The sequence below is a fragment of the Pipistrellus hanaki genome (assembly GCF_964339955.1).
Source record: "Pipistrellus hanaki genome assembly, chromosome: 14".
NCBI lineage: Eukaryota > Metazoa > Chordata > Mammalia > Chiroptera > Vespertilionidae > Pipistrellus > Pipistrellus hanaki.
The window spans coordinates 25,231,989-25,257,913 of NC_140516.1; the positions used below are offsets into that span (position 1 = coordinate 25,231,989).

The window sequence follows — 25,925 nt, forward strand, 5'->3', positions numbered from 1 at the left end:
ATCTTATTTTCATATGCCAGTATCTTAAGTGGGAGTGGGATTTAATACTTTGTTACAAACATACATATTTTTATCGCTTAAAAGTAGTAGTCGCTTACTAGGGAAGGAATGGGTTTATAACATCTACATAATTTTTGTGTCGATGGTTTGTGATAGTTTAGATATCACCCTAAATGCTAGCACTACAAGGGTTAAAAATCAAATGTGGTGGCTTTTGCTACTTAACCAGGGTTTCTTGCCAAGATGATTCTCACACACTGCACAAGCCATTATGAATTAGTATTAAAATTGTGCATCTCTGGTAGTTTATTAATAGTCATTTTATATACAAGAATCTACATGGTCACTCTTATCCCATGCGTTTTTTAAGAACTATATTTTAGAATCAACCCAGGATGAGCCAATTGTTTTATTTAATTATGATGGTCATTCTGGACCATTTCTAATAGCAAGACATGGCACAAAGATGATGATAATTCTACTATCAAGCTGCCTCCAAATTGACTTCATCTTCTGGTCAAATTCTGACTTTGTTAGCCAGATTATACTTCAGTGAAGAATCTACGAAAAAGCCAAAGGACAGAACCTGAATTACCCTGAATCTGTTTATTCTAAAAGTAAACTGAGATGGGTGGTGGATGGGAACGGAAGAGGGAGGGGAAAAAGAATACCATAGAGTAATAGAAGGTAAAATGGGCATTTGTATTGTGTAGTTTTCAATGGGAAACAAGCATTTGCTATGGAGAAAATGGTGGAGGGGGAAATAAAAAGACCTTAGAGAACTCAGTGGCCCTAGGTCCTATTTGTAAAAGGGGTAACACAATGAGAACAGCTTTAAATGATCGGAGGTGTTTCTTCTCTGGGATTGAGATTTATTCTTAGATAGGAAGGAAGGAGGGAAGGAAGGAAGGAAGGAAGGAAGGAAGGAAGGAAGGAAGGAAGGAAGGAAGGAAGGAAGGAAGGAAGGGAGGGAGGGAGGGAGGGAGGGAGGGAGGGAGGGAGGGAGGGAGGGAGGGATCTGCCCACTTATACTATTACCAAATAATCTAGATTTCAAGGGGTCAACAATACAGGCCAAAATCTCCAATACAGGTAAACTTGTGCTTCCGTTACAACTTGGAATTTTTGTCACAATGCCCTCTGCTCTGCCCATGTAGGAAAAGTATGGTTTGGATCACTCAGCATCCATTTGGATACCCTTCCTCCTTGCCTACTTACTTCTAGAGAAGCCAGAAGAGAAGTTACATTCCCAGGATCTCTTGTAGCACAGAGTGGCCAAGAAAACACAGATGGAAGTTCCAGGAGAGAGAACCCTTTATCACATCAATAGCCAGAATCTTGAACAGAAAACAATTCTTGTTCCCCTCTCTCTCTCTTCACAGGCCACAACGCAAACCAAGGCACAGCACAGCCAGACTACAACCATGAGGTTAAAGGTCACAGGCACAGGACAGCAGGGGCAAGAAGGGCACTTGCTGTGGGTCCTGGCCCGCTTGGCCCCAGATGCTTTGTTAGTTGAGGAAAATAACCCCAGCATGTCGAAGCCACTGTGTTGGGTTTTCTGTCCATCGCAGCCAAATGCATTCCTGCCTGTTAAACTCACTGATATGGCAAACCTTCCGGTGTTTTAACTCATCAATGATCAACTAAACCGAACCCCCCCCCCCCCCCCAAGTCCTGGCAGAGATACGATTTACGGAGAGTGCACGCAGTTCCTGGGCGTGCTTAATCCTCGTTTTGTCCTCACAGGTCTCCAGAGGGGCGACCTTGGGACCCCCAGACAAGACAGTCTGATGGCAGCTTCTGAGCTCCTTCCTGCCAAGCTACGGTCTGGGATGGATTTCCCTCCCATTTAGATTGCAAAGTAATCTTAACCTTCAGTTCTGCTCTCTGACTCAACTCTAGCTGTCCTAACAAACTTCCAAATAGGAAGAAGTCTTTCCCTAAGAAATAGATCACCTCTCCCCCTAGCAGCAGCCATCAACCGGCGGTCCGCGGACCACTAGTGGCCCGTGAGGTCCAAAAGGTTGGCGACCACTGCAAAGAAAAGGATTACTATGCAGTTAAAAAAAATTTTTATTTTTTTTTTTTTTTAAAACTGACAAGCATTTCTTCCTAATGTTTTGAAGTTCTTTATCCCTCACGTGGCTGCTGCACTAACGTTTACTAATCAGCACCATGTGCAGGGCACTGGGCTAAGGGTTTTCACACGCATCGTCTGGCATTCAATGCTCACAGTATCCCTGCAAGAGGACACTACCTCTGTCCCCCTCCTTACAAGCGAGCACACGAACACATTAGCCCAGACACAGCGTTTTCTTTTAAAAGAATCTTTCTAGACACCAGTGAATGACAAGGTCAGAGGAGCAAAATATTAGAAGGGAAATCCATTGATTTTGCTGATAGTCTTTCATAAAAAATATCAGAAGGGACCAACTAAGGGCAGTTCAAAGAAAGAAATATAGTCAAGGCAGGAACAAGTATAATTAAAGAAGGTATGAAGCCTTCCCATCCCGAGAAAAATCTAAAATTCCACACCCGTGTTTAGTATACTTTTACTCAGTGTGTACTCAACCTTATCTTTACGAGGGACACTGTGAGCTATCTGGAAGGCCAATAATAATGTTTTGAGAGCTGTGAATGCTCATTTTACCGTAAGACCACTTAATTCATGTTCCAATGTATTTGATTTTCATTCTCAATGTAGGAATGTGAAGTTTGTGAACTATGGTTTATATAATGAATACGGTTTTATTAATGTACTCAGCACTTTCTCTGTGGCCAGCACTGGGATGTTTTGATAAGAGAATAAAGACATATGTAAAACAACTACCTAATGATGCAGGCTCCGTTATCAACACCCCCTTTTACAAATGAGTCCACAGGTGGTGAATTTTCCCTAGCTCCCTAGTAAAGGGTTAACACCCAGCCCTAGTTAGTTTGGTTCAGTGGTTAGGGCGTCAGCTGTTGAACCAAAGGGTCATGGGTTCGATTCTGATCAAGGGCCCACAACTGGGTCCCCAGGTGGGGGCAGAGGCAACCAAATGATGGGTCTCTCTCACATTAATGTCTCTCTTCCTCCCTCCCTTCCACTCTCTAAAAAAATAATAATCAATGAAAAAAATATCCTCAGGTGAGAATTAAAAAAATAATAAAATAAAAGGTAACACCAACCAAGACTCAAATCCTGGTCTGGCCCATAGCCCTGTACTTTTAACCACTAAGCTTCATAAAGTAATTTGTTCTTGTTGTGTGTTAGCATTAATCAAACATTAGCTAGAAAACTCTGTTAGCTTACTTTTTATTTATATTCACTTCCAGTACTCCCCATTTTCATTTCTTTTTGCTCATTTCTCCCTACTCCCACCAGAACATCTGAGAGTATCTATTCACGGAATCATATGACAATCTTCACCGGAGTTTGTCAAATTATAGAGATAACACATGACTGCTGCCCTGTTTCTAATCCATGTGCGATAGACAGGCTGCCTCAGTGGCGAGTTCAAGCAAGCAGCAGTCAAGGACCCCAGCTGAGCCCAGTGATTATAAAAATGCAACACGGTTTTTAAAGTCATTAACAGCAATATCCTAAAAGCCCAGCAGATGTCAACCTCAATTCGTGAACATAGGACATTTCCCCCCTTTTAACACTTCCTTCTTCCTATGGTGAAACACAGGATTCAGAACTTTGAAAATTCCTGGGCTTCTGAATTTGATGTAGGAACTTTTCATTGTACTGTACACATACATGTTTTTCCAACATAAAAAGAAAGGTGTAACAGTGAGATGTAAACCACCACCAAAAATGAAAAAGAAGAGTTAAAATACACAAATTCCATTTTGCCTCTCAGGACTCTGGCAGGATGAGACTATTTCTGACTCTTGACCCATTTATTTTCTACCTGTCCCACACTTTCCCCTATACCTCTCCTCCCTCTTTACATATCAAAACTCTCCGTTTAACTGACGTAAGTGAATCAACTCTATGATCTCACATGGAGCATAAGATCTAAATTTTGAAGATCAATATTAAATAAATTAAAAACAATTTTTCTTTATCCTTAAACAATGCTGTCCATGGTATCTATATCTATCCCAATAATGACCATACCCACCAAAAGCCTTAACTAAACTTGAAAATAAGTTCCCATTTACAAAACTGTTGATGATAAATTTTATTATTCATTTAGATCTGAACAAAAATGTCCAATACTCTGTATGGCTATTCCAAGGTAGTTAGTAAGCAAAAACAAAATTAAAAGAAGAAAAGGAACACTAGTGATTTTTCTCTGGTAGTTTTACGTGTATCAAATCTGTGGGAATTCAATGATCATCCAAGAATAGTATTTCATTTCCTTGACCATTACTCCATTGCCCATATCTTAACCTCACTGAATTTTTGGTCCATTGCGTAGAAGAATTTCTCTACTAATAAAAATACAACACATTAAAGATTAACTTGCCCCCAGGACACTCTCTCTGGAAACAAATTCCAAGCATTACAATCACCGATTTGCACTATGCAGACTTAAAAGCCAGGTAATCTTACTTATCCTGATTTAAACTGAAAAATGGCAAATCCAAATTCACAATAACCAGAAACCCAACCAAATGCAGACTTTACTTACTTGTCACTTTTCAAGTGAAAAGTGCTACTTTGGTATCTATTTTATTTCTACAATTATGAAATTGCAAAATTCTTTTGGGCCCTTTATTTAGGTATAAAATATATGTCAGAAATTGTGATTGGCACTAGAAATATTTTGAATCTATATTGTAATATCTATTAATAATAATAATAAACTCCTGATATATATATATATATATATATATATATATATATACGTTAAGTTATCATTTACTAAACAGTGTGACAAGTTTTAGCTTATTGAACATGATCTCTTTTAATTCTTAAAATCCTAAGGGTAAGGTACTAATTTCAGTCCCATTTTACAGATGAGCAAACTGAAATATAAGGCCTTTGAACTGTCCCAATTCCCCACAGGGATTTATTTGAACCTTGGTCTGTGTGATTCCAGCACCTACACGTACTATAACCACCTGGTATAAAGCAGCAAGGCACATGATTATGTTTGGTTCCAAAAACCGGTCTTGTTCCTTCAAACATGGTGCTTTTATGTAATTTGACACTCGGAGCCATGCATCACAGAATGCCTTGAGACACTATACACTGGTTCCATTGTCAAACATGTTTAAAATTTACTTTCTTCGATGGCTTAATCACTTACTGGTAATTTTGGAAAGTTAAAGCACTATGTTCAATCATTCAAGAATTCTTTGGGGTTAAAATGTGAATATTTTATTATATATTGGCTGGTGAAGAAATCTAAATATTTTATTACATACTGGCTGGTTAACTGTGTTAAGATTTTCTGTAAAAAAAAATAATAAAGTATCATTGCAAAGCAGGATTAATCCATCTTATGACAGAATACCAGTAGCTACAAAGGGGAGAGCCTTCAAATTAAAAATTTTTTAAAGCCTCACCTATATTTCATCTTATTCTAAATGAAAATGTATTGTTTCAAAAAAGAAATCCACTTCTGAAGCTCGGGTTATGCTTGAGGGCTTCCTGGAAGCTAGCACCACTGTGGTTATTTGTATGTGCACAGGTAAAAACAGGTAAGGAAGACGTAGTATTATCAGAAGATCCACCATCACTCCGGATTCATGTAGAAAGCAAACTGGAAACTTGTTGAACGGGCGGGTATGTGGCCTATCAGTTGCATCCAAACAATCACACAACAATATTTTTTCTGAATAAATGCACCACTTAAGTTTTATAACCAGAAACTAGGTCAAAACATTCATAAAAGGAACGAAATAACTAACATGGGTTATCGAAATGCCACTGGGGCTTTCATTTCCAGATCTACTTTGCAATAGTCTTACTTGAATAGTTCATCGCCGTAGTAACTCTCCTAAAAAGTCACATAATTTAAGGAGGGGGGGGGAAAGAGAGGAAGAGAGAGAGAGAGACATGACAAGCACTAGGGATGTTTATCAATAAAAATAAGCAGCAAGGGAGATGAATCTGTAGCTCATCCAAAACGCCTGCCAAACACTCCTGCTATTTGTTTCCACCGAGTTATTGTTTTGGAAAACATGTTGTTCTCTCTTAAAATAACCTGCTTCAATGTTCTAAAAAGCCACTGCATTTCCAGGGGCTAAACAGCTCCCATATTGCGATGCATGGACTGATAAAGTCAAAGTAAGTTATGCATAAAGCCACACAAAAAATAAAGTTGGAAGGCTCCGGTGCTCCCTTGTTATAAGGACACTAGCTACTGAATGAAGGCACTCCGCACCCTTAGCGAAACTAACGCCTGGTCTTTTATGACAGTCATTCAAAACACCCTATTACTCCAGGTGAAGGAACTAAGCCACATCCGCGGCTGCAGGTAATTCCTTCAGGACAGGAATTACCATTTTAAGGAAGGGCAAAAAAAAAAAAAAAAAAATGACCCTGGACATTTCAGCAATCACTCTCCGAGAACTCCAATCCTCCCCATGAAAACACTGAATGCGTTTCCAGTCCAATACGGTGAAAGCTGGGATGCCTGGGAAAGTACCACAGACACTAGGGAGTTAAAAAAAAAAAAAAAAAAAAAAAAATCCCAAGTTGTGAAACGCATAGTCAGACACTCCAGAGTACAGGAAAAATTTTTATGAACTTCGTGTAACTCAAGATGCGTTTTATAAGCTGTCAGGAGATGAACACACACTGTCCTCCAACCCAGCAGCACCCCCGGACACAGTCCCCAGCTCTGGATGCTCACCCACCCCCCCCCCCTCCCATCCCGGCCCCTCTTCTTACTCCCTCCAGGGTGGAGGATGGGGAGGGGGCGGGAACTCCTGTCTTAAGCCTCGACATCTGCAGAGAGTTTTCCAATAGCCAGACCAGGCCCCTCAGCTGGAGGAAGTGGATACTGACAAGAGGAAAGAGAAACATGCAGAGACAGAGTTTGGTTGCTTCAAAGCTGCCAGCGAGTGGGGAGAGAAGCGCGCACACACACACGGTCTGGCGGTGTGAGCGGGTCCGGATGGCACAGCCCAGGTGTCCGGGCTCCCGCGGGCATCTCCAAAGCGCACTGGCGGCTGGGGCGCGCCGGTACCCACCCGGCCTTGGGCTTCGGGGTTCCCCGCGCCTGAGAGACCCGAGAGGCGCCGGAGGGTGGGGATCCCGCTAGATCTCCGCTCCCTGGGTGTCTCCAGGCTCCGCGGGGAAGGGGACCGGGAACTAAGTGGGCTGCGGGCCGGCCGGGGAGGCGGGCGCTGGGGCGCGCGGCGGGGATGTCCGGGAAGGAGTCGGGGGCGCACACGGGGGGTCCGAGGAGAACGCGGGGGGAGGAGGGGATGCCCACCTTGTAACATGGCCTCAAGTTTCTTCCTGTCCACGCGGAAGCGCTCCTCGCTCCACTCCGGGCTGTGCAGGGGCGCCCCGGCGACGAGGTCGTCCTCCGAGCCGGGCACGGGCGAGTCGGTGCTGCGCTCGCTGTTGGAGCCCGGGTCCGACTGCGCCGCCAGGTAGCCGGGCTCGCCCTGGGCGGCCATGGTGGGCGCGCGGCGCTCGGGCTCGGGCTGCGGCCGCCGCTGTGCTCGCCGGCCGGGCCGGTGTGGCTCCCCGCGCCGCGGGGCTACCTCGTCCGCCCGCAGCCGCCGGCGCCGCCGCCGCGGAGTCCCCGGCGCATCCCAGCCCCGGGCGCCGCCCACGCCGCCCGCCCGCCGCCCCGGGTCCCGGCCGCCGTCCCGGCCAGAGGCTGCGCCGTCCCCGCCAGCAGCGCCCGCGCCGAGTGAGCGCGCCGCCGCCCGCGCCTCCTCCAGCCGCGGCCCGGCCCCCGCCCGCCGCGCGCTCATTGGCCGGCCCGGCCCACGGGGCGGGCCCTGCGCGGGGACTCACTCCGCACACTCGCTCCGGACGAACCAACGACCACTTTTCTGCACTTAAACGTCTAGGTCTGGTCCCCCACACACACACTTTCATAGTTTCTTCCATCGCAGACACGCTCCAGGGTCAAGCACAGCTCCCCCCAGAAATGCACATGAAATGCACACGAAAGGCACATGCAATTTCCATTCTACTTCACTCAACAGGCTGCACGCTACAACCCAAAGCCCAGTCCATCCCACAAGTGGAAACCGGAGGGAGAGAAGACGTGCGGAAGGAGCAGTGTCCCTCTCTCCCGGAGACATCACTGCGGTCCTTGCTTCCAGGCAGTGCGTTCGGCCACTGAGAGCGCAAAATCAGAGTGCTCCTCCATCCAGCAAAGGGGCCAGTTGCACAGAAGGTGACACGAGGCTTCCTCTTTTTATTGCGACCAAAGGGGATGTTTTTCTTGAATAAGGACGCAGTCATTTTCGATGTGATTTCCAAGGAATGGATTCAGCTGATTATAAAAAAATAAAAATAAATAAATAAAAAATAAAAGGCAGAGGGGAGAGAGAGGGCTCTGAGATTGCAATGGTGGTTAGCTGGACCCCGGACTCTTGTCAGCGGCTGGGGGGTTCTCTTCTCTGTTCTCGAGATCAATGTCTCACAGATGATAACCAGAAATGAACCTCTGTTCCTACCTGCCCTGGCCAGCCCACCAACCCCACTCTCAAACCTGGAGTTGAAGCACCAGGAAAGAAGAGACTTGTTTGCACTAGGAATGCTCTTGGAACTCTATTTTCCCAGTTCATACCCTCTTTTGTTTTGTGACCAAAAGCACAGCGATTTTACTTTTTTTGAAGGGAGAGATGGGGTAGTTTTTCCCCACAGGGGGAAGCTTACTGAAACACGTGAGGGGCAAGCCATCTCATTGGCGACGGCGCATGGACAGTCACGTACTCTGCCTGAGGTTAACCAGGAGTCTCACAGGTTCAGTTGCCCAGTTAACTATTGACTCTGGCTGGGTACTCTGAGTCTGGTGTCTCTGACAGAGGAGAAAACTGGAACTATGGGAAGTCAAAAGACATGACTAAGGTCACATAGCAACAGATAACAAGAATCAACCTCAGGTGTGTGTTTTTCACACCTGATCTTCACAAAACCCTGCCTTGTTGAGCAGAGAAGCCTCCTGCGTGCTCCCCTGCTGAAGACCAGGTGTGGGAAGTACAAGTTAACTGCTTAGTTCACCGCCATATGTTCTGAACTCATTAATTACTGCACAAAGCACTAATTCAGGCACCAAAAGAAGTTATCAAGGAGCCTTGCTTGCATCAGGGATATTCACCGTCTTTTCTGGCAATAAATATTTTACTGTGTTAGGCCCAAAGAATGGTGACCAAAAGCAAACTTCATTCCTGAAGCTGCCATTCTAGTGAGAAATATAGAATGTTGAGCGAAAATAAATAACTCACTCTGAAAATATTAAATTGCACCTATATAAAGCATTACACATAAGAGACTCCAGATATGATAAATCTTACAATGGAGTAATTGGATTAGCCTCAGTGACTCTGGAACTGAAAATGGAAGTTTGCAGAGAAATTAACCAGGCAAGAGCCCAGCCGATGTGGCTCTGTGGTTGAGCATTGACATATGAATCAAGAGATCATGGTTTGATTCCCAGTCAGGGCACATGCCCAGGTGGCAAGGTGAATCCCCAGTGGGGGTGGGGGGTGCAGGAGACAGCCAATCCATAATTCTCTCTCATCATTGATGTTTCTATCTCTCCCTTCCTCTCTAAAAAAATAAAAATATATTTTTTAAAGGAAATTAACTAGGCAAGAATGGGGAAGAGCCTTCCTGGCAAATGATCATTCAATCATGACATCCCTACAATTATCCTTGTTTCTCAGTTGAGGAAAGGGAGACATGGAAGCTAAAATAACTTACCCAAGGTTGCACAACCAGCTATGTTGTAAAATTTGAATTAGAACCCACGCAGTCTTCCTTGAAAATTAGACTTCAGGTGATCTATACTTAGCCACTAATCCACACTGGCTCTCAATGGGATGGCATAAGCGAAGATGCCGTAGTTGAAGGAGGCAGTATGCATTCTACTATGGAGAAACTAAAAGAAAGAACACCATAGCTGGTACAAGAAAGCAATTGGATGGTGCTAACTAAGGCAGGAAAAATAAGTAAGGAGCAGATCATGTAAGCCCTGTAAGCCAAGTTAAGGAATTTTTATCTGTATCCTTAGAAGGAAGCCACGTAGAGGCTTTAAATAAAGAATGATGTACTCAGATTTGTGTTTATTTTAAATGACTGTGGCTGCAGTATAGAAAACAGGTGAGGGACAAGGACAGAAGTAGTTGAACCAATTAAGAGACTATTTGGGTCGTTTAGATAATAGATGTTGCTAATAGCTTACCTAGAGTGGTGAAAATGGAGAGACATGAAAGACGAGAAATATTTTTATGGTAAATATCACCAACTAGATTGGTGATGGATTCGGAATGGAGTGATAGAGAGGAAAATGTCAAGAATGACACTAAGGTCCTGGCTAATATGATTGTAGAGAAATGGGTACCATTAACTGAATTAGGAAACACTGAGAGAGGGCTTACTACATTGGAGGAAAGATGAACTTGAGTTAGAACATACTGGGTTTGCCAAGACCGGTTTGGCTCAATGGATAGAGCGTCGGCTTGGGGACTGAAAGGACCCGGGTTCGATTCCGGTCAAGGGCATGTACCTTGGTTGCGGGCATGTCCCCAGTAGGGGGTGTGCAAGAGGCAGCTGATCGATGACTTTCTCATCGATGTTTCTAGCTTTCTATCTCTCTCCCTTCCTCTCTGTACAAAATCAATAAAATATATTTAAAAAAAAAAAAAAAAAAAGAACATACTGGGTTTGAACTGCTATTCATACCCCCAAGGAGATATGTCAAGTAAGCAGTTGGATATATGGGTCTGGAGTTGAGAAAAAGAGATCTTGGCTGGAGATTCAAATGTGTTGTAGGTGGTCATTCTAGCCATATGCATGGGTAGGACTGGCTAGGAAAATAAATAAGAAGAAAAGAAAATCAAGGAAAGAATCTTTCACAAATTCTAACAGTAGATAGCAGTATAATGGGAAAGGAGATAGAGGGGGTTAGTAAGAGAAGAAAACAAAACAAAACAAAGGTTTGTCTTGTATACCCAGGAAAAAAAAGACTATTTCAAAAAGGAAAGTATGATCATCTTTTTACATTAAGGGAGGTCAAAACATTTTGATGGAGGTCACTGGAACCTTAGCAAGAAAGCCAGAACAGAGTGGTGAGAGACTGACTATAGCTAATGAAATAAGGAATAAAGACAACAATTTGGGAAAAGTTTGCCTGGGAAGGGGAAAAGAGAGCAATAGCTGGAGGATACTATGGGTAGAGGAAGAGCTCTTTGTTGTTTATTGGGCTGGTTGGCTGGTAGCTTGGGTGATTGACCTAATACATATAGAAGAAATCGATATAACAAGGTTTTAAAAGCATGAACAAGTAGACAAGAAATAGCTCATCGGGAGATAAACAGATTGGTATAAACGTAGGTCAGTTTGCAGGTTTCATTCCTAGAACACAAGGGAATCTAATTTGATGGGTTTTATTTTTCCCCAAAGAGTAAAAGTACAAAGGTATCAGTTGAAAGTGTAAAGGAAGGAGAGCTGCTAGAGGTTTGAGGAAAGTAGAAAGGTTTCATTTTAGTTTACTTGTTTGTTTGTTTGTTTGTTTGTTTACAGAGATTTTTAAATCATCTTTGCATCCATAAAAGAATGAATGGCTACTGTTTAGAGTCCAGTGGATGTTGGTAGCCATAAGTTTGTAATGGGACCAGCCTTCTTGCCTTTTCTCCTCCAGTGCTAAGCTTCTTGTGTGCAGGCACAGAAAAAACATGAATCCTGCCAATTAGACAAACCACCAGGAGCTAGAAGGCAATGGAGCAGTACCTGATGGAAAACAATTTCCAACACAGAAGTATATATCCAGCACAACTATCAAGCATGAGGACAAATTCATTCCAAGGTATGGGAGGTCTCAAAAAAGATTATTTCCTTATATTCTCCCTGAGCCAGCTACTGAAGACTGTGTGCCACCAAAACAAGAGAGTAAATCATAATGAAGAGAAAAATATGGAACATGGGGGGGGGGGGGGGGGACCAGATAGAGGCAAAGGGGTTCCTCAGGATGATGGTGAAAGGAGAACAAAAATTGGAATAGGTCAGAAGTCTCAGGACAGAGATTTCTTCTAGATTAAATAGACTTCTTCAAAAGTAAAAAATATATTCAAAAGAGATTAAGACCATTGGTGGAGACTTTAGGGTTGAATTCATGGTTTGTTCATAGAAAACTATGGTACAAAAAATAAAGCCAATTAATAATTCCAAGTACATATAACAAAATATTATGCAGCAAAGTTAAAGTAGAATATGCTACATGGCTGAGCTATGATTAATCTTTATGTAGTTGTTATCATGTAAACCATGAATGCTGATCAAAACTAAATTATTAATATAACTAGATTAGGAATCTGGGGGATTGTAAAGTGTGCAAGTCGGTTTTGGGGTGAGGCAGTGGTGAAAAAGTGACATAGCATCTGCTTTAGGGTAACATCCATAGATAATGACTAAAACTGCTTAAAAATCAAGGAGTGGAAATATAGGCATGTTATTTGGAAATATGGAAGTAAAAATAGCATCAAGCTAAAAGTGTTGGAAGTGTTTGCCTGAGGAAAATGGAAAACGGGGAAGGCGTATGGTGCTTCTGGTTATTATACAAAGTCTTCTGGAACAATTTGATTCTTTCAGCCACATTGCTACATAACTTTTAGAAAAGTTAATGAAGTCACAAGTGCTTGTAATATCATTATTTAAATGATAATAAAAGGACCTTGAATTCACAACTTCTGAATCCTGTGCTCTTTCTACAAAAATTGAATCACAGTTGGCATAATTGACAATCTTTTTGTTTTCATAAAAGCATATTTGCCTTGTTTGTCTTTATCTTCTTATTTCAAAGTATAGGAACAGATCAGATGTCAGGTAATCAATGATAGATGATAGATAGATAGATAGATAGATAGATAAATTTTAGTCTTCTCAAAAAGAAAAATCACTTGGAAATTTTTAAATAACTAAGAGCACATGAAATCTTTAGATTCACAAATCTAAAATCTAAAATCCATGAGATTTACAAAAACAAGAAATGAGTGCTATCTTGCATTTACTTTAGAAATCCATGTCTAAGTGTGATTAGCAGTCATTGAGTGAAAAAAAAAAACACAAAACCTCTCTGGGAACTTTTGTTGTTGTTAACCCTCAGCTGTTGGTAATCTACTTACTTTACACCTAAGAAAACAGACAATTTTTTCCCATCGATTTTCTTATTTTTTAGAGAGAGTGGAAGGGGGGACTAGGGGACATCTGTAACAGTGTCAGTAAGACAAACGAACAACCTCTAATGCTAGAATTAAAAGCAGTCGATAGGTAGGAACATTATCTTCTCACTTTACACCTAGGGAGACAGAGGCCTAGAGAAATGAGACAAGTTGATTAGAGTGTCATATTACATGAAAATAAACAGAGAATCATCACTATTGAATTTGAAAGATTATCTGGTCCAGTCCTCTTACTTCACACTTCAAGAAAATGACACCCAAAAACTCAAAGAAAAATAAAGTTGGGCAAGCATATGCTTAAAATTTATTTTTAAAAGCTGGTTTTCAAAGCATTATCCATTAAAAAAAAACAAACTATTTTTTCCATTTTAACATTCTATTGAAAATTTTTGGCCAAAAATTTGCATAACCATGGTATGGTACAGTATATTTTGGAGATCTGTTTGCTCTTAAACAAATACTCTAATGTCATATAATTTTTTCCTGCAATGTTAAATTAAAAGCAGTAAAGTAGTAGGTAGTCTATCTTAATGTCTTTAGAGCTGGTTCTAGGAGAAGGCTTATTGAAAATAAACATAAATGAAGTAGTAAAAAAGATGCATACCATGTGCAATGCTAGTGTCTATTAAGACTAATAATAATGCCTAATATTTATTGAATATTTACAATTTGTTGGACACTGTTAAATATCTTATATTTTATATATGTTTATATTGATTTGAGAGGAAGGGAGAGAGAGAGGGAGGGAAAGATGGAGGAAGGGAAAGAGAGAGAGAGAGATCTATCATTGCCTCCTGTACATGCCCTGACTTGGGATTGAACCCAAAACCTGGATATGTGACCTTACCAGGAATCTAACCAGCAACCTTTCAGTGCATGGGACAGCCCTCAACCAACTGAGCCACATGGGCCAAGGCTATCGTCTCCATTTTAAAGAAGAGACTAGCTGAAGCAGGATAACATGCCTGAAGACACACAATGTGGTGTGGTTGTGATCAAACACAGAGACCTCTGACAGAAGTGATATTCTCAACCATTTCCCAGGCTTGCTCTCCTATCTGGAGCTACTTGATTACACGTAGATATGTAAAATGTTAGAGGTGGAAGGAGCCTAAAGCTCATTGATGCTGGTAGTGTTGGCATTTAAAAAATAGAAACCACCTTTCAACTAAGCTCTAATCCTGAAAGCCCTTACAGAAATCTAATAACAACAGAGATGCTCTGGTTGAAGGGCAGGGGATTCTCACTAGCTCAACCTTTCCTTTCATAATTTCAGGTTCCAAAGGCTTGGAAAACTACTAATCTCTCTCTTTCTCCATCCAATCTCTCTTTCTCATATAATAGAGCCAAACTGATTTGCTCAAATTGCATAATTCAAAAAACCAAGTTATATTCAGGTTTTTATTGCTTTCCCATCGGAAGAGAAGGCAGATGCTATCTAATTGCTATAGGATTCTCCTACTATTTCAATAAAATAGATTTTTGATTAAAAATAAATAAAATTCTGAAAAACAGAATTTTCATTGGAATCTCAAAATCCCAATGCTAAATAGTAATGCAGAAACATGGGCCATTGAAAATATATTATAATGGATCAAAACAGAAGAAGAAAGTTAAGCAACAGACAGAAGACTAGAAGGAAATAAACTTTCCCAGTCACTTACCTAAATTCTAACATCACCCAACACTCAACTTCGCCAAAATGAAAAAAAAAAAGAAAAGAAAAAACCTAGCAGTACTATATTGAAAGCACCACCCATGGAGAGGTATTTAAGCTCCAGCCTCACAGCTCCAAGTTTCAAGGCACATGTTAATTGTGCTTTTGATCTCCAGTACCAATATTTTCCTATCATCCAGGATACCTGGGCTAGCACTCACATGCAAAGTTGTGACCTCCTGGGACTGTTGTTTCAAAAGACAACAGAGTAAGCATGTGCAAAATTATACCTTCCTGCATTTTTTTTTTTTTTTTTTTTTTGATGGGCTGACAGTCTGCTGGCAATGTGACTTTTAGACCTCGCCAGAAAAAGAGGTCTACCAAGTCATAAAAGCATCCAACCATCATCAGGGCTGTGAGAACTGGCTCTGCTTCTAACACCACACCAAGTTACAAGGTAAATTCCACCAGTGCCACTTATGTGCTAAACTTCACATCAATGAGAAGAAAAAGATTCCAGAAAGGAGGGCCAATTGCGCATTGAAAGTGAGCCTTCCTGGGCAGCTTATGTGGCAAAAATGGTTCATAGCAGGAAAAGAATGGGCCATCAAAGGAGGGACGAGGCCCCAAATCTGCAGAAATGCCAGAGGGCAGATACATTGCACACAATCCACCACACCCTCAACCTCCTCTCATGGCTGACATTACTAGGCAATCACAGTCTCCTTCCACTCCAGCTCAGGAAATGCTTCTCAATAAGCGGTCCAAAGAGCCAAGACAAATCATTTAGAGTTGGCTCTCAGTATGGAATTGCATTGCCATGTTGGATCCAGTGCTGTGGTTAAGGGATTGGAAGATGATAATCATTCATGTGGACACAGGCTGTTAACCCCCCTTTCATAGGAGGTGAGCCTAAGAGCAAAAGAAATAAATATGTTAGGCATTGTCTCTCAGCCGTTCCCTTCAGAATCCCTGTGTTTTTGTCCAGTGAAAATGAATGGGAATCAAACTCCAGGTTCAGAATGTGGTAAGGAGCTATGTTCACATAGAACTACCAGCATGTATCTATCCAGTCCCAAACTGGACATTAGAAGACCTGTGTTTTAATCCCCCTACTTTCACTAATTCTATAACTTTAGGCAAGTCTCTTAATTTGGCTGGGCCTAATTTCCTCATCTGTAAAAATTGGGAACAGGTTGATTTGGACTACATGAATTTTCAGATTCCTTCTAACTCTATTACCATGACTTGAAGAAAGTGCTCACTTATTACTTCATTCAGCAACAGGCAGTTTTACATTAGAAAAGGTGTTTTCTTTCAAAGAGGAATAAATAGAATCGAAGAACTGAAATTCAATGTGGTGGAAATGGTAGCTCATAAAGGTACAGGTTAATCAAAGTCAGTGTCAGACAAGAGGTTGGCCGTGATTCCAGGCCAACTGGGACACAATACTTTTAGGACCTATGTATTAGCTATCTCTGGCTGTGTAACAAGTTACCCCAATGTTAACAGTTCAAACCAACAAACATTATCTGTGGATTGCTGTGGGTCAGAAATCCAAGTATAAATTTGCTGGGTGACTCTGGCGCAAAAGCTCTCACACAAAACTATAATCAATGTGTCAACTAGTCTCATTCAAAGACTCAAGTGAGAAACAATCCACTTCCAAGTCACTCATGTCACGATTAGGATCCAGTTACCCTTGAGCTGTTGGCCTAAGGTCCTCAGTTCTTTGCTGGCTGCTGGCTGGAAGCCTCCCCCAATTTCTTCTACAGGGGCCTCTCCTAGGGGCACACAACTTGGCAGCTGGTTTCCACCAGGATGAGCGAGAAAGAAAACAAAAGAGAGTGCTCAAGCCACAATCTGTGTGTGTGTGTGTGTGTGTGTGTGTGTGTGTGTGTGTGTGTGTAGTGTGTGAGCTAATCTCAGAAGTAGCATACCATCACATTTCCAATACTCTTTTCATTGGAGGCAAGTCACTTGGTCCAGCACACATTGGAAGGGAAGGGATTACACTAGGACATGAACACCAAGAATCAGGAATCATTAATGCCAACTTAGAAGCTGCCTACCCCAACCTGGAACCAAATATTTTACCCCTTATTAAAAATGGGCATAAAGTAGTTTTTAATGGTGGTTGTAAAGATCAATGAATATCTTATAAAGCATTTAATTTATTTGGTACCAGAAGTACAGTAAGCACTCAGTAGTTAATGGATATTACTTTTGATAATTGCTTTGTGAGAACTAGAGAAATTGAGAATTCTACTTGGGAAAGAAGACACAATCCTATACCTGAAAGAAGATAAAGATTGAGATGAGATTAGCAGTGTATTTTTCTGAAACTCTCTGAACCCTCCTTCTTCCCCGCTAACAAAAACAAAAAACAAACAACAACAAAACAGAACAACTAATTTGAAAAACCAAAACCTACCAAGAATATACACAAGAAAACTAGATGACTACATATCCCCACAAACTTCAGAAAAGAGACTAATTGAGACAGCATCAAGAGAAACCCAAAACTGCCATCCCCAACCAATTGGAAAGCACCGATTGCTAATCTGAAATTCAACTGAATTGAGTGAATGTCCTGCCGGAACCAATTTGTTGGTTTTAAAGCAGTCTAGAACCCAAAAGAACTCAAAACAAAGAAATCAAAGATTCCTTAAGAGCAGGGTCTATCTTTTTATCTTTATATCCCAGGCACTTAACAACCTTGAGGCACTGGAGACACTCAATTAGAGTGAATGAATTAATGTTCCACTGTCCAATAAAACTGAATAAATAGTGAAAAAAACAAAACAAGAGTTAAGTTCAAGTATAAAAGAACTAATATGATTTCTTTCTTGTTTTTTTTCCTCAAGTGGCTGGCTGTTTTGACTTGTAGACATGGTTCTTACATAATTGCTCTTATGGACTTTAAAAGGAGAGCCACTTCAAGGAAGACATAAAAAGAAATAGAAGTAGAAAAAGAGAATAACCCTTGATATACGGTGCCTAGTCACACTTTAGAGCCATTTACTACCAGCAGCATCTCACAGGATGCAAAGTTGGGATAAATGTTCAAATTCTCAAGTCAGATAATGCAACCTGTCCCTCAATTTATTTTTTTAAATTGACAAATGAATTTCTTTTATTTTATATATTTTTTTCTATTAACAGGGTTTTTAAAATAATTTTGGAGACTGCTGCTATTGGTTTATTAACAAATCAATTGAATTTACTCACTAAGCCTAGATTGATGGAAAATTAGATTACCTGAACTTATGCTTACTTCCTGTCTTTTTCACAGGCTTCTTTGCTTCTGGTTATGAATTAATAGCTCATCATTAGAGAAATGGGAATGTCCAGATTTCCTTCGGCACCCTGTGACTGAGAAATGGGAATCACGTGCACATCCAAGCCCTCCCTGTGCTGGATTAGGCATTGTCTCTCAGCTACAAACTCACCCTTTTATTTTTGTATTTTTCCTAAGGAGAAGCATAGAAAAATCCTTTAAAAAATTAATTTAAAAAATTAGAAACTATCTTGGGAACTATGCTGCAGTTAATAAATGCCTACACTCCTTTCTTCCCCCTTTTATAGCTCCTCCACTATATGCTTTGCTTTCTGAGCTTCGTTGTCTGGACTTGAGTTTTCTCTCCCTTCTTCCTTCCCCTTTTGTCTCCTCTACTACCACTGACTTGAGGGAAAATGAGAATGGGAATTCTAACAACTCCCTTTGGGGGAAAAAATTGGGTCTCAGCTAGAGAGGAACCAGCAATTGTTCCTGACTTTATCTGGGACCCTGATGGGTTCATAAAGAAATTTAACTGTTAGAACCTGCACCGGCAATCCTGGCTATTCTGAGCTATTCCAATTAATACGCCCATTGGTTTCTGAGAGCAAGGCAACAGAATTACTAAGTAAGGGCTGCTTTGAAGCTGTAGAGGAGTATGTTTTTGCTGTAAAAAGCCAGGTCACCATAAGAAAGACTGTAGAGCCGAAACTGGTTTGGCTCAGTGGATAGAGCATCGGCCTTCGGACTGAAAGGTCCCGGGTTTGATTCCGGTCAAGGACATGTGCATTGGTTGCGGGCACATCCCTGGTGGGGGGTATGCAGGAGGCAGCTGATAGATGATTCTCTCTCATCGATGTTTCTAATTCTCTATCCCTCTCTTTTCCTCTCTGTAAAAAATCAATAAAATATATTAATAAAAAAAGGAAAAAAAGAAAAAAGAAAGACTGTAGAAAACTGAAAATGGATTTACAAAGAGAAAACAAACAGAAACCAGCATAGGGATGCTCCGAGGACTGTCCAAACTCACCCTTTAATATTCCACTTCATGAAGCTAATACTGGGGCTCTGCAAATGCCATTTCTCTTTTGCTAGAACACTTCCTGTGAGGTTCTGCAGACGGAAGCAATAAAGGGAGATGAGAAAGATGGAGGGAGGAAAGGGGATCTGCTCCTTCCCAATGCCCCCTCTTCCTTTCATGGCTGCCCCAAAAACACTGTTCCAGTTTTGAGCTTTCAATCTCTGCTAGTGCTGGCCTCATACTCAAGAGGTGGAGCAGCAGGTGACTACAACCTTGTCCCCAGATTTTTGGGGGTGAGCTGGGGGTGGCTCCAGATTTTGCTAATCTAACTCTTCCCCTTGCTCCCCCAACCGTGGGAGTCACAGTTGCTCCCCGCACGCATTTATCTGCATTCTCGTAATGTTCTCTTTTTGCCCAAACGCAGTGCTGCTTAATCAACTTCCTTTACTCGATTCTCTGTTAAAAATTACCAGTGTGTTATTGTTGGCTTTGTTTTCCTAATTGGCCTCTGATGCCTTGATTGTGGTTGTGAATGGATAATTCAAATGTAAGGAAAGGATTCAGCTGACTGTGACTGCAAAGGGAGGGTCACATTTATCGTTAACCGAGCACTTCCCAGCCTGCTACAGCAGGGGTTTAGTGCCATCTCAAAGCCTTCCTCACAGGGCGGCTGTTAGCACAATCCATTGTGAGACCTCCACAGGGTAATATTAGTTCCAGCTCCCATGTGCCCATGTCTACTGCTCAGGAACTGCTTTGAAGACGCCTCAGTACTAATGTTTATGCCAAGTGCATAGTAACTGTATGCCTTCAAAGCAGCCAGTTCTCCAAGATTTGCTGGATCGTGTACATACACTAGTGACCCCGTGCGTGAAATTCATGCACATTTAAAGGGAATTGATTGTAGGAAATAATTTAATATTGCTATTTGCTCTTTCTCTATAATACAAGTGTCAGAGATGAAAGAAAATTAGTAAAATGTATATGAAAACCTTCATCCTGTCAGAGTCTGGGGCTCAGCACAGGACCCAGAGTCAAGTCCCCACCCACCCACATGCACCTTAAATGGAATGAGACCCAGATCTGGCTGCCCCCCTCCCCACATTGGGCTACATCCAGATCCAGCCAGTCCCACCCTTATCAAGCCCTGCCAGGCTGGGGGCATAGCCCCAGGTCCCCTGGCCCAGCGCTAGGATGAAGGGCATAGCCTGAAGTCCCCCAGCTCAGACCGGGGTCGGGGGCACCACATGAGGTTCCCTGTCAACCACACAGGGGCGGGAGAGGGCATAGCCTCAGGTCTCTGCCTATTGCTCTTTAAGGCTCCTTATGGGAACTTGGCCTCAGCTGTGTGTGCCACCATCTTTTGTGACAGAGTGTGGTCAATTTGCATATTCCCTCTTTATTATATAGGACAGGAAATGCCAACACTTACAACAAGTGACATTGAAAAGTGTACACGATACAAAAGCAGATTTCAGAACAATGTTTATGCATTATATTATAAATATATGCTCTTTTTTTAATATATTTTTATTGATTTTTTACAGAGAGGAAGAGAGAGGGATAGAGAGTTAAAACATCGAGAGAGAATCATCAATCAGCTGCCTCTTGCACACCCCCTACTGGGGATGTGCCCGCAACCAAGGTACATGCCCTTGACCAGAATCGAACACGGGACCTTTCAGTCCGCTGGCCGACGCTCTATCCACTGAGTCAAACCGGCTTCGGCTATATGCTCTTTTTTAAATCTTGATTATAAAATGAGGGGTTGAGAAGTTGGATTTACATGTATTAAAGTTAACAGTGATTATCTCTGGGTCAATGAGATTATAAATTATTTTTTGTTTATTTATATTTTCTATTCTAAGAAAATATATATCATTTTAAATTTAAAAATACACATATTGAACCTCAGATGATAAGACATTTTGTGAAATAATAACTATTACTCATCTTCCTACCAAAGAGAATTAAATTGAATGAGAATTTTCTTCTGAGAAGTAAAAAAAAAAAAAACACATTAAAAAAACTCAAAATATCTGGATACAAAAAAAAAACAAAACATAAAAAAACTCAAAATATCTGGCTACCATCAACAAATCAGCAAATGACAAGTTTGTAAGGATGCAGAGAAAAAGGAACCCTCATGCACTGCTGATGGGAATGCAGACTGGTGCAGCCACTGTGGAAAACAGTATGGCATTTGCTCAAAAATTTAAAAATGTAACTCCCATTTGAACCAATAATCCCACTTCTAGAAATATATCCCAAGAAGCTAGAAACATCTATCAGAAAGGATACATGCACCTCTATGTTCATAGCAGCACAATTTACATTAGCTAAGATTTGGAAACAGCCTAAATGCCCATCAGCAGATGAATGGATTAAAAAACTGTGGTACATCTACACAATGGAATACTACGCTAATGTAAAAAAAAAAAAGAAGGAGGAATTCTTACCATTTGCCGCAGCATGGATGGAACTAGAGAGCATGATGCTAAGTGAAATAAGCCAGTTAGTGAAAGAAAAATACCACATGTCCTCACTCATTTATGGATAATAAAGAACATTATAACATGATGAACAAAAAGATACAGAGGCAGAGAAGCGGGAAGGCTGGGGAGGGTTGGGGGAAGGTAAGAGATCAACCAAAGGACTTGTATGCATGCATATAAGCATAACCAATGGAAGCAAGACACTGGGGCAGGGGGTAGTGAGGGTTATGTGCCCGGGGGTAGATGGGCGGGCGAAGGTCAATGGGGAAATAAAGGAGACATATATATACTACTATCTGTAATACTTTAAACAATAAAATAATAATAATATTTTAAATATATATATATTTTAAAAAAAAACACCCTCAAGCTATCAATGTCATCATTCATGAAGCATAATCCAACTGGTTCCCTACCCTGTTTCATAACTTGTACAAAGATTAGCTTTAAGTTGCTTGGTATTTAAAGTCCCGAAAATAGTATCCCAAAGTGTAGCCCATTTAATCTATTAAACATGTGATTATACTGTTTCATGGTTTATAAATATGAGATACTGACCCTTGTACCTCAAATTTTTTTAATAAAGAGTTTGGATCTATCCATAAGGACCACAAAACTGAAAGTAAAAGATACTGCTTTTTTAAAAATCAGCTAAATTCATTTGTCTGGGAAGCTGTTTATTCAATATGTGATTTCTGGTCTGGTTTCACCCATTTTTCTGTTTTTGGCATCAATGGAACCTTTTATTGTATACCACATAATTACAACCATTTCTAGCCAGCCAACACATATTATTTGTGCCAAGGGAAAATAGGTACCTTGGTTTTTCTGTCATAAATGTGACGAGGCTTTTTGTTACATTTCAGAGATTTTTACCCTAAACTTTCTTTTTATTTTCTTAGGATTGATAGTGTTGTTAATCACTTATTTGAGGGTTACTAAATTTGAGACATTAACTATCTTTAACATTTATTTTCTATTTGTGTTTTGATAGTGAAATAAACATATTTATAAATCTGCCCCTACTTTAAGACAAGGTGTCACTTGAAAATCAAAATCTGCAAGAAGTGAATTGGGGTAAGAAGGCTGATTATTCTAATTCAAAAGTGATACTCCCATATCAGAAACTTCTCGGCAGAAAAGAGAGAGAAAGAGAGGGGGGGAGGGGAGAAAGAGAGAGAGAGAGAGAGAGAGAGAGAGAGAGAGAGAGAGAGAGAGAGTTGGTAGCTTGCAAAACAAGGATAGGGAAGAAATGCTTAAACCTTAAGTGTTAAATGTTTATAGAAAAGTAAAAATTATCTGAAATTGTAACTCTATGAAAAGGCAATATGATACATATTTCATTTATAAAAAATACTGTACAGCACAGTTTTTAGGGGAACATATAATATGGAAATTGACATTCACCCATCGTGGAAACTGTTCTTCACTTGTTAGCACATTGGACAAATTGAGTGTCTGCCTTGGTTCAAGTCACTTTGCAAAACAGTCTCTGGATAAGTGTCAGAGCTATGGCCTAGCCAGCCTTAAGATGAAAAATCAAGAATCTATTAGCATCATGCCAAAGAAATGTATTAAGCCCTTTAAAGCTGTTGGTGGCTTCGGTGAGACCCACGTTTTATGGTTCTTAGGCAAAGCCATTCCTGGGGGTGGTGGGTGTGGACGGGCCCAGGATGGTCTGCTGGGAGCAGTCATGACCCATGAGTCATCTTTTGTTTTGCCAGAGTCATATCCAATGTCAGAAGAGTATCTCCAAATGTGCAGCTGAGTGAGCAGCATGGAATTTTACGATGGATATTGAATATTTCTACTCAGAAACTGTCCCATGTCCAAATGGTCCCATCTATCTGCAGTTTGGCAGGGAGAACTTGTATCAACTGCAAAGAAAAACTTGAAATCAGAGCTTTTTTCTTTTCTTTTTTCTTTTAATTGTCATTGAGTTAGAAAATGATGAGTTGAAAAACCAAGGAATCATAAAGGGACAATGTTTATTTCTTCATTTAATGGTGTCTTCATTTTATATGGATAATTTTATTTATTATTTTTTAAATGTTTTTCTTTTTTAGAGAGAAAGAATGAAAGGAAGAGAGAGACAGAAACATCGATGAAAGAGAGAGAAAGATACAGCTGCCTCCTACACACCTTCTCCTGGCAATGGAGCCTAAAACCTGAGGCCAAAACCGGTTTGGCTCAGTGGATAGAGCGTCGACCTGTGAACTGAAGGTTTGATTCAGGTCAAGGGCATGTACCTTAGTTGCGGGCACATTCTCCAATAGGGGGTGTGCAGAAGGCAGCTGATCGATGTTTCTCTCTCATTGATCTTTCTAACTCTCTTTCTCCCTCTCCCGTCCTCTCTGTAAAAAAAATCAATAAAATATGTTAAATAAATAAATAAAACCTGAGTATGTGCCCTGAGTGGGAACCGAAAGGGTGACCTTTTGGTGTATGGGACAATGTTCAATCAACTGAGCCACACCAGCCAGGGCTCAGAAGGTGACTTCAATGTGATTAATAAGAAGCATTTATTGATAGCTTACAATGTTACCTGACTTATTGCTCACAACAACCTTTTAAAATAGATTCTTTCACCATAACCCACTTATACATGAGGTAAGAAACCTGAAACACAGGAAGGGAAAGCAATTTAACCAACCACACACAGCTCGTAAGCATCAAAGCTGACCCGCTACACAATGCAGCTTCGTATTTATTTTGAATGCTCTGTTTTTCTAATCCATGGATGCTTTAAAGGTTAACTTAAAAAAAAAAACAAAAAAAAAACCACTTGATTCGAGTTTTGTTTTGTTTTTTCTGGAACATTAACATATTCCATCTGCCAGGATTCCAATTGATGAGTTTCTATATATAGGCTTCACCTTATTGTACCTCTCACAGAGTTTGAACAGTTTACTCTTCTAAGCAAAGTACAAAAGGAGCTATTTTCAAGCTTTCTTTGTGAAGATTTTTTTTCCATAGGCTACTTTTTTTTTTTTTTTAGCAGATCATGAGGCTCTCAAAATAGAATAAAAACAGGGAAGTTCAAACCAATTTGGTTAATAGAAGCTAGAAGTATGCATAATTGAGGATGGTTTAACTTTTCCTCTTTGTACACCTCAAAAACATCTGAAAAGATTTAACCTTCTCCAAAAAAAAATGCTCACCTTTGGGCTGAAACCAAGCAGAAAGAACTTCAGTTCCAAAGGGAGCATTTTTTAAAGTTCTGAGTGAATTGAACGAGGCAATTGCCTGGAATCTGGTTGCATACAAAGCTACATTTAGCGCCCACACATGCTCTAGGATTGGCTTCCTGCGCAGTCAGCACTGATAGTTATTATTCTGTAAAATAAATGTTTGCCTCTCAGGGCTGTAAATCCTGAGACCACCTCAGGATCTTTAATGGACTTCATCTCTTAAGCAGAGGTACACAGCCTTCTTTTTCTTTTGGTGCAAGATTTAAGGGGTGGTGGAAAGAGATATTGCAATATTTCCCCATCTCCCCACCCAGTCCCATATCTGATGGCAATTTTATTATATCCTCCATGGAAAGCAATTGGTACCCTGTCAATAATATATGGTGTGTTTCCATTTTCTTGATTTAAAATCTCACCAGCTTAAAAATGGTTTTGGGCTGTGGGGAAGGAAATAGAAGAACGACTACAACATAAATTATTACATGGACACACTGATTGTGAGGCTTGACTAGATATCAGTTACATTCACTTATGAAAAAGTATGTCTTAGAGTGGCAGAGACTTGAGTATTTGTTGAATTAAACTGAAACAAAAGCCCTCCCAAGAATGAGAACTAGAAGATACGAAGCCCCCCCCCCTCCCCTGTTTCTCTTAAGTTACATCCAAGATGGTAGCCTTTATGCCACACCCTTTCCTAAGAGAATCTTCTGCCACCCTTGGCCTCTACTGCATCCCTAGTCACAGTTGATTGTATTACGAGTGGACATTTGACACTGGGCCAATCACTTTTTTTTTTTTTTTATCCTAGGTATATAAAATCGTAACATTGAACACGACTAGCAATTAGTGATTTCAGACGTTAAAATCTGGATCAGGCTCTAGTTTGGCAGAGCATAGGCCTGCGAACTGAAGCGTCCTGGGTTCAATTCTGGTCAAGGGCAACTATCTTGGTTGCAGGCTCAAT

General features: G+C 40.9%; 1 protein-coding gene and 1 long non-coding RNA gene across 4 annotated transcripts in view; both read right to left on the reverse strand.

Annotated features, from left to right (window-relative positions):
* Nucleotides 1-7,821, reverse strand: part of BICC1 (BicC family RNA binding protein 1) — a 224,533-nt gene extending 216,712 nt beyond the window's left edge. For 2 of the 3 annotated variants that reach the window (XM_084904044.1, XM_084904046.1), the window contains exon 1: nt 7,386-7,820. In XM_084904044.1, the coding sequence (XP_084760170.1) occupies nt 7,386-7,575 (190 nt within the window). In that variant the 5' untranslated portion in view covers nt 7,576-7,820. Of the gene's footprint in view, nt 1-7,385 lie in introns of all 3 variants that reach the window. The other variant, XM_084904045.1, reaches the window with a different exon arrangement.
* Nucleotides 7,822-13,912: 6,091 nt separating this feature from the next.
* LOC311632866 overlaps nt 13,913-25,925 on the reverse strand; it is a 61,899-nt gene continuing 49,886 nt past the window's right edge. Inside the window, exons 6-7 of the long non-coding RNA XR_014796844.1 lie at nt 19,285-19,367; nt 13,913-15,886 (exon numbers count right to left, since the gene is read on the reverse strand). This is a non-coding gene — a long non-coding RNA (uncharacterized lncRNA). The remainder of the gene's footprint in view (nt 15,887-19,284; nt 19,368-25,925) is intronic.